This window comes from Kwoniella dejecticola, chromosome 1, assembly GCF_000512565.2.
Source record: "Kwoniella dejecticola CBS 10117 chromosome 1, complete sequence".
Classification (NCBI taxonomy): domain Eukaryota; kingdom Fungi; phylum Basidiomycota; class Tremellomycetes; order Tremellales; family Cryptococcaceae; genus Kwoniella; species Kwoniella dejecticola.
The window spans coordinates 211,353-220,825 of record NC_089301.1 but is presented as its reverse complement, the minus strand read 5'-3'; the positions used below and the strand labels follow the sequence as shown (position 1 = coordinate 220,825).

At 46.8% G+C, this 9,473-nt stretch overlaps 1 protein-coding gene across 1 annotated transcript; it reads left to right on the top strand.

Annotated features, from left to right (window-relative positions):
- Positions 1-989: 989 nt before the first annotated feature.
- I303_100082 (uncharacterized protein) lies at positions 990-8,433 on the top strand (the record flags this gene model as incomplete). Its single annotated transcript, XM_018403459.1, has 25 exons — positions 990-1,179; positions 1,292-1,487; positions 1,564-2,549; positions 2,613-3,145; positions 3,203-3,299; positions 3,360-3,694; positions 3,748-3,848; positions 3,913-4,075; positions 4,125-4,201; positions 4,260-4,554; positions 4,605-4,709; positions 4,759-4,961; positions 5,033-5,225; positions 5,285-5,431; positions 5,491-5,628; positions 5,687-5,812; positions 5,871-6,083; positions 6,177-6,414; positions 6,501-6,641; positions 6,694-7,060; positions 7,121-7,256; positions 7,327-7,626; positions 7,717-8,057; positions 8,176-8,323; positions 8,386-8,433. The coding sequence occupies 25 exons, from the start codon at positions 990-992 to the stop codon at positions 8,431-8,433; spliced, it is 5,817 nt and encodes a 1,938-aa protein (XP_018266113.1).
- Between the last annotated feature and the right edge of the window lie 1,040 nt (positions 8,434-9,473).

Genomic DNA, 9,473 nt, shown 5'->3' with positions numbered 1-9,473 from the left:
AGGGATTTGCATAGTAGGCAACATATAATGCATGGTTGATATCGCATTGCACTATGTCACTTTATTGATGGAGCGCGACTGTCTGCTGTTAGCGAATCATTTTAGTGATTTGCGCAGGACTCCATCCGCGCCGAGTTAGGCAGGTCTTGCTTGGTGATGTGCTTCTCACTCAAACTTTGGTGGTCTCTGCGTTCGGCACGGAAAGGGATCGTTTGTCGGTAGAAAGGTGACTAAAGGGTTGGATTTGGAGGTGAGAGCCAGATTCCAGACAAACGGGCAGGTGAGAGGTTGATCCATCTGTCAGAATCGTAAGGTAAGACGAGATCACATGTCAAGATCAAACTTCAAATTCCATACTGCCGATAATATGCATATCATACTATTATGAAGATATACCAATTGAGTGACTATCTAGTACAGGTTAGAGGAATGAAGGGATACGATGTTGCAAGGCTACTATCAAGAAACTGACTATTAAAAATACCTTGCTTGCGCAAGATAGGGCCAGCAGCTAACGAAACCAAGCTTAATATTGTTACACTGCTATACGCACTATTTGAAAGGATTTTACCACCGTGTATTGTTAGGTAAAGACCAGATTAACGAAGTGCGATCACTGTAAGGAGAAGAAGAAGAAGAAGAGAAGAAAGTAAGATAATCAATCCGTCTCTTTTCACTGCGACTACGACGGCACGACAACGTACAGGGACAATGAAAAGTTTGGTCCAAATATGATTATGTAATATTCAACAAGTGAGATCTTGAAACACATAAACACGTGATGGGTTATCGGAAAATACGTCAACTGTCAACCGGTCGGGGTCGGATAAAATCAAGATGCGGTTGATGTAAGCTTGACAGGAGCAAACGCGAATATCCAAAGGATGCTATAGCAAAAATCATCAATGAAAAGCAGCATATCACCACATCAATCATTCACTCTTATAGATATATAGACATACAAGCTCACAGTCAGAGGGGAGCGCAAGATGTCACAAGATCATCCGCATACCCATCACAATGGGTATAATCACGCATCAGCCTCGTCTTCTTCCAATTCACATTCACAAGATCACTTAGAACAACAACAGCAACAACAACAACATGCAGGCACATACGAAGATCCTTCGCACTTGTTAGCTGTCTATCCGTTCATGACCTATGCCCCTACTGCAAGAGGTGAGTCATATATCCTTGACTTTATACCTTAGCTACATGCACATCGTCTGTCCACTATTCGCTGCTTGCTGCTCCTTCCTCGGGCTGATTAAACTCTTGAACTGCTTCACAGTCGCCGAACACCTCTCACCGCATACTACCACCTATCTTCCTTCTCCTTCTTCATCTGACTTGTATCCCCAGTACAACGAAGTATTTCGCAAGCTGGATAATCCGACCACGATCGAAGATTGGGCTATGCAGCAAGCTGCCGAAGCTAGACTCCGAGAAGCCTTGAATGATGCTCGAGTGAACAGCTATACACAACAGTCAGCCAACCCTTTTCCATCCATCATTTCTAATCTTGCCGAGTCAAAAGGCTGACTTGATATCTTATGCTTGCAGATTGTATGCATCAGCACATGATCAGCCCTCCATTCCGACGTCCTCAAATCCGTGGAATACAGGTCAACCATCTCAACCTGTTCCATTACCTTACAACTTCCTTCCCCCTTATCCATCCCAACAACCGCCCGCCCCTGCGCATAATGGCCAACTACATACGCCTACTTCTATGAACGGCCATCACTTGACCAGTCCTCCTCAAATCCCAGCGTTTGAATCAAGTCCACGAGAATATTTCAATAATTTCGTAAACGAGACCTTGCACAGGAGTAATCGTCAGCAGGCCCCTGCGCCGACTACAGGTGTACCAACGGTGAACGTTCCTGCTCCTGCAGAATCTTCGAGAGCACCAGCGCCCCCTCGGACCGCACAGTCCACAATGACAGTCCAACCAACTCCTACATCGTTCCCTGGACAGACAACTCAACGTTCTGGTTCTGAAGCCGCTCAAGCTGGTCCTTCCAGGGAGAGACGAACTTCGCCAAGAAGGATGTCAAATACGATGGGAGATATGAGATCACCTCAGCCACCCTCATCAGTAGCTTCAACGCCGACTCACGAAAGGATCATGCAGTCTAGTCCCATGTCTTCGCCTGATCCTCTTGGCCCATCCCCGACCAAGAGATCGAAGAATAATTACGGCAGAACCGGCCGAAGCTCGTCAAGGGATATGTCTCCTTCGTTGAATGGCTACAGAACGACTCCCGATATGGAATTGGGGTCATTGACCATGAGGGATCAGAGGAGTAGTAGTTCAGATCAGACTCCGAGAGCCAGGAAAGTTGTAGAGGTCGTAATCCCCACTCGAAGAAAGGTCAGCAAAGAAGAGCGAGCTTTAGATGATGATGAGGAAGAAGAGGGAGTGGACTGGGGCGAAGATGATGACGGCGATTGGAATATGGACGATGGGGCGTATATAAGTCCCCCAACAAAATCAGTCGCGCTCCCACAAGGCAGTGGAAGAACAGGTGAAAGAGACATGCGCAGTGAGTTCTCTGGCTTCATCAATGCGATGTTCACCGAGCGTGACACAGCTGACAGCTTCACAGGCACTTGGGAAAGACTGCAAAATCTACTGGAAGACATATTCGACGAATCAGATACTTTCCCTTCCAATCCTACTTCGGGCGATATGGCCGGAAGTCGATTTTTCGCCACGATCAGCAAAGATGGAAGTATACCCTTACTCTCTGTGGGGACGATTAAGAAGATTTGCTCGTATGTCACAAGGATCCAATCGGCCCGAAAGAGGCATACGACCAACAGTGATGTTGGTCAATGGGATGATGAGGTGCTGAGTCATATCTTGAGGCTGTTAGAGAGAAACATCAGAGACGTGGAATCTCTTGTGGCGTTTCCGGAGGATAGAAAGGCAATTGCAGCTGAGTCTGAGGAGGAGGGGAAAATGAAGAAAGAGAAAAAATCTCAGAACAAGGAGATCAACGAGCATGATGAGAGCGAGGACGTGTTGTCCGAAAAGAGCTTGGCCACACATGAAAGTGTGCTGAGTAGGGCCAGAGACGGTGTAGTAGCTGCGGAATGTGTTTTGGTTCTACTCGACTCTGAGGGTCTATCTAAACAGGTAAGCCTCCCATCAAACACTTTTTCATGTATCGTAGCTGATATGATCTGAATGTAGATGTACTCTGAGGACCTGCTGTCCATCAGTGTCAGTGTAGTCAAAGAGCAAATGGAAAAGATCGTTTTCCCCGTTGTTGAAGGGATGGCGGGCGAGAGTGAGTCCTACCATAGATCTGAAGTGATTCAAACGCTCATCTTTGTTTCACTTGAATCAGAAATCTCGTCCAGTTACCTTTCATGTATCGTTCAGTCGGAAACTACTTATTCCAAAAAAGGGAAATCTAAAGCTTTATCGCCTTATTTCGCTCATCCCGCGCTGTCCAGTATATCAGCATCAATCATCTCTTCCATCCCTCGCTTGACTTCGATCATTAGCAAACCTCAAATCGCTTTCTCTGACTCTTTAGTCATCCAAGCTGTCTACCTTGCCATCGGCCCGCTGTTCGTGAATGAGCCGACGGTCAAGAGGTCTAAGAAGGACTTGGCCTCCAGAGACGGAGGTGGAGTGATGAAAGGGCTAAAAATGGAAGCTTTAGGGTGTCTAAGAGGGGTGAGCTGGCTTCTGCGCAACAGGACTAGACGACAGCTAATGACAAGTGGCAGACTTTCGCTCGGTACGAAGATCAGAGACAGTGGATCGTGGAAGAAATCTTGAGTTCCTTAGTCAGGATACCTGAGCAGAATCACGCCCAGAACAAATTTGAGTGAGTGATGGATCAGCTTTCAGAATCATGCTTTTAACAGACTCAAGCTGATGCCAATGGACAGATTGACGAACGGGAAATCGATACATACAATTTCGGCCCTACTTCTCCAGCTCATTCAAGCATCTGCCTACGGGACCATTGAGCGGATAAGAAAGCTACATGCTGCTGCCGCTGAGGCTGAGATGATGGGTATCAACGATACCAAAGTGAATTTGGCAGAGGAGGTGAGCGATAGCCCTTGAAGTATGGAGAGAAGCTGATACACTTTAGCAGGAAACGAGGCTTTGTACTAATGCTATTGATGGAGCGCTCAAATCCGCTCGAATAGTAGCTGGATATCTTGTTCAAAAGTGAGCTGTTGTTTTACCATTATAATCGTTGGGTGGTCAAGGACTGATGACATTCCAGATCTACAAGCACAAAAGCTACGAAAACATCGCATGATACAGACTACAAAGCAATCCTCGACTTATTCTTGCGCAACTTGATGTTGGTCCTGTACCGACCTGAGTGGCCAGCGGCCTCGATATACCTCACTGTTTTCACCCGAATATTTATTGTATCCCTGGAAGACCAGAAGGTCGGGCCCGAAACGACGGCTTCGAAAGGTATCGCCCTGGAATACCTGGGCGATATTGCCGCTCGGCTGAAAGGGCTGAGTCTGGAAATGCTGGGTTATGGCAAAATTGCTACCCTGGACGAGGTGAGCTTTTCTTTTAGCCATGAGTGTACGGCGCTGACAAGTGATTTCAGATCATTGCAAACGTCGATAAATTGGGCCTGGAAAGGTTGATCAATGCTCAAACAGCTATAATGAGCTTTTTGTCCGCTACCTCGAGAGAGGACGGTTCTCTGAGTGTAAGTGGTCTTGTGCAAGTCGTGATTGTTGTCTCCTGATATAAAGTAGTCTTCCCGAGATATGGCATCGATTGTATGGGCGCAGGAGTTGCAAAGTGGTATCACCAAAGCGGTGTCTGTGGTGGAGAAGCTCTCAGAAGAGAAGGGTGAAGAAGCGCAAGAAACCAGTCTCAAGCTTCAAAGCGTAATTGATACGTTTAAGAGCACTCTCAGAAACGTATGGATGGGGGACGAAGAGCTGTTCGAGATACAGTGAGTTGTATCATCTCAAACCCCTTGAAGCAGCTTGACGAAGGAATCCAGCTAACTTTGATCATTTGCAGCGATCCGAAACAACCCGAAATTGCGACTACCGCTTCGATAGCCGTGTCCCGAGGAAGACAATTGCAGAACGCGATCGATCCTATTCTCATGGCGTTATTGGGAATATTAGATAACCCTGCTGTGGGATTGCGATCGAAAGCGCTCAGAGGTGTCGGATCGGTGATTGTGGTAGATCCTGAAGTGCTGGGTCTCGTTAGTGCTGTTTCACCACTTCACGTAAGACAACTCATTGTACTGATTTTTCCACGTAGCCCCAAATTCGACAGGCGCTGGAAGACCGTTTGTCTGATCCTTCCCCTGCCGTACGGGACGCCGCAGTCGAGCTCGTCGGTAAATACATTGTTCAGAAGCCCAAATTGGCGGCCGAATATTACCCACACATTGCTAAACGTGCCATGGTGCGTGTACACGTATCGCTTGTGTCGCATAAGTAGAAGCTGACGGGGTCGAATGACAGGATACTGGGCTGGGAGTACGAAAACGAGTGATCAAGCTTCTCAAAGGTATCTTCCCTAACATGGAGTCACGTGAGATTCAGGTGGACATCTGCTACAAGATGATCGATTTGATAGATGACCAAGATGAAGGTGTCAAGGTCAGTACTCACAACCATGCCCGTCCAATGACTCGACAAGCTGACGATACGCTATCAGGACCTAGCAATTAAGACCCTCACGGAACTCCTATATTCATCTCGACAAGACACTGCTGGCCTTCTGGTAGATATTCTGGGCGACTTCAAGGGAGATCAAGACAGTATGGAAAGAGCTATGAATGCTGTACGTCAGCGTCTAGTGCCATATACCAGCAGGACATTTCAGCTGATTTCTTTTACAGGTGCCGAAGGAATGTGATTCGATGAATCAAAGAACACGTTTCGGCCATACCATCGACGCTCTGATCAATCGTTTGATTGATGCTACAGAAACGATCGATTTCGACTCGCTCTCGCACATCAGGGCGATTTGGCTTTTATGCGCCAGCGATCCAAGTCAGATAGATACTCAGAAAGCTGGTGTATTGTTATCGTATCTCAAACCTCCTTCCAACGTGAGTATCTCCCTCTTACATCTCCTGATCAAATCCCCTTTGCCCGAAAGACTCAAAATATATCAGCTAACACTGCACGGAAATCCGGGATAGGCTGATGATCAAGCGACAAACGAACTTCTCCTTAAAATCTTCCGAAAATGTACTCCCTCGATGCCTAGAACAGCATCGACATTCGCGGCAGACTTGACCAAGAAATTGATGCCTATGATCTCTAAACCTGCTGGAGGGTTCCAGGCTTTACGAGAAACGATTGGATGTTTCTGTGCGGTCACGAATCACTTGACTAAGGATTGGGCGAAGCTCATCAATGTTCTGAGAGCGTGTGAGGGTGGGTCAAGTCTCGCCTTCCTCCCAGACCCTTCAATTCAGAAATTATCAAGCTCATAAGCTAATGAGACCAATTGATGAGTATAGCTAAGATACGGCCTATCCGGAATCAGGTGCTCAGTGCTGGTACTACCTCGGCTCCGAGCCAAGCTGCGTCGATGATGCTGTATATCACTGCTTTGATCGTGGAGGGATGTAAGCTTGATAATGTAGCTTTAGAGGATGATGGTGAGTACCTTGACATAGGTTGTGTGTGTACAAAACAGCTTACATCGCTCAGTGGTCGATCTCGAACTGCGAAAAATCACCTCATCATCTATCTCCGAGCATTTTTACGAAGTTTACCTCGATCTCTCGAAAGTACCTTCGTTCCAGAGCGCGGCAACAGTCTGTGTAGGATCCTTGTTCCGAACTTATCCTTTCTTACTCCAACGAGAAGAGACGAATGGGTGGATGCAGGATACCTTCAAATCAAATAATGAAGATAATCGTGCTCAACTCTTAGGCGTCATCCACGAATTCTTGGCTTCGGAAGTGGAGAAACGAGCAAACTCCACTGACGGCAAGGCGAAGAAAGGCAAACCTCAGAAGAAGGACATGGGGGTCGAGATGCTTCGAGGAGATGCCAAAGAGCTACAGGATTCGGAGTAAGCTGACTTATCCCCTCACATGTCCTGCCGACGATTCTCAGCTTACCTTGTTCAAAGCTACTCGACAAGCATCGTTCAGAACAACATCGATCAGATTTTCGAATGTGCTCGATCTCAAAATCCGCCTACTCAGAATGCAGCCTTGGATATATTGACATTTGTTGTCAACCAGGGACTGTACTCGCCTGTTCATGTGAGTCTCCGTCTCCCCCTTCCGTACTCGGATGTTCAGCGCCAAAGCTGATTCCGCGACGGGATCGTAGACTGTTCCTATCTTAGTCACGCTCGAAACCTGTTCGGATTCACATATATCCGACCGAGCGGTATCAGTCCATGCGGCACTTCACCAAAAGCATGCGTCTCTCGTCACTGTCCTCTTCATGGAATCCGCCAAAGCCTCTTACGCATATCAGCGGAGCATCACCTCGGAACCCAGCGGTCATAGGGACGGCATCGCCTTGCTGCAGAGTTGGTATACCCTCTTGAGTGAGAAGAGGGTTTGGAGACATGATTTCTTGAAAGCTTTGTGCAGAGCTTTTGATTCAGATAGTATGGGAGATATGGTGGGTCATCGATCCTGTGACGCAGATCTGATATCTCTGTTGCTTACTGACAAATCCCTCTGTTTTCTCCTCTTCTTATACACCCTACAGGATCCAGGCTTTGCACTATACCTTGCGGAGAACCTTTCAACGCTAGAATTCAAACTCCAGGAAGAGCCAATGACCATTATTGTCTGTCTTCAAAAAGTCATCTCGACAGCCACCAACTTGATGTCGGTCATGGAGAAGATCAACCTTGGAGACCTTTCAACCGATGAACCGATAACTGGGAAATCAGTCGATTTGGGAAGTACCACTGTCGACCATGACCGGAACGGCGAATCGAAGAAAGATCTTGTGAGATTGGAGAACGTCGCCAAATCAAGTTTGATTATGGCTTTGGCGGTGGTTCTGAAGAATCACTTGTTGGATTTGTATCATTTACCAGAGGAGTGAGTGTAGTTTGCCATGATCCGGCTCTGCATTCCTTTGCCTCCCAGGGGTAATCAATCTGGCTTTCCTGTCATTATCCAAATGACATGACCATCATGCTAATCGCCGTTCTCACAGTAAATGCGCAACCCATATGCCTGGGAAAAAGTCAGCGATAGGGGACAAACCAGCTTCGAAACGCGGTTCTTCGATATTGGATCTCAGCAAGATACCTCACGTGCGAGGTGTTGAGACCGTTGGGGAATTTAGGGTTCTACAATCTAGTGTGAGTCTTTCTCATCTCGTTTGTTGACATATGGATCTGATGCCCGGACTGCATTTTCGTAGTTCTTACGACTGTTGCACGAGGATAGCTCTTTAGCTGAATTGAATTGAACGAAACGAAACTCGAAACGAATTGAACGAAAGTAAGATAGTTGTAACTGTACTTGTCGGTAACATGGTTGTATATTTGATCAAAACACGCCTCATCAAGGCGCTTCCGAAACTCGCATCATTCAGCAGTCAAACCTCATATCAATCTTTGTAGCTCATGCATATGTCATGTTAAGTGAAAGACTGCCTGCGTGCTTCAACATGACTCGATCAAGTGCAAAGAGCAGCACGCATGTATTCATGAACACAGCGTAACGTAGATACATGGCACTACCACTAGCCTATATGAGCTCCCTGAGATGTATAGCGAGATGCATGGGATATAGCTTATAAGGTTCAAAAGGGTATCAACCGAGATCCCAAGGGTACCAACGCAAAAAGAAAGGACTAGAGCCAAGAGAAGAAAAGCGTTCCAACAATGAACGAGAAACAAGGACCAAGAACCCAAAACTAAGCAATCAAGCCCAAATATATGAATCATGAATCGAGAACTTAGGAGGCATAATCAAGAACCCCAAAATGAAAGTTCCCTTTGTCTAGCTACAATTCTCTGCCTGGATGTCTGTCGTTTGTCTGCTGGTTGCGGAGCTCCCCTCCGTCTCTTGGTGTTGGTGTTCGAGTCCGTGTATGGGTCGACTGCGGCACATTGTTGGCTCGGACAAGCTGTGCTGCCACTTGTGATTACACCATCCTGCAATTCAGATCGGATCAAAACAGGTCAAGTCAAGTCAAGTCAGCTGAGGATCTGCATTTATTCGAGTCCAGTCGTTTCTGTCCTCCTCATCACGTCATATGCCGTCCATCGTACTGAGACGAAGAAGATTGACTTGTCTTGACGATATTCGATCGGTTCCCCTTCTCCTTCTACAATCGACTTGGAATAAGGAAAGCGACGAACTCACGTCGTCATAATAGCAATAGATAAACCCATCAGTCCCCTTGTTCAAGGCATACCTGTTCCGTCAAAGAGCCATCGTTGTTAATGAACACAAAGTTCTGTCCCCCGAGCCCTCTTCAAGAGCAGGTCGTAAAGCTAAGAC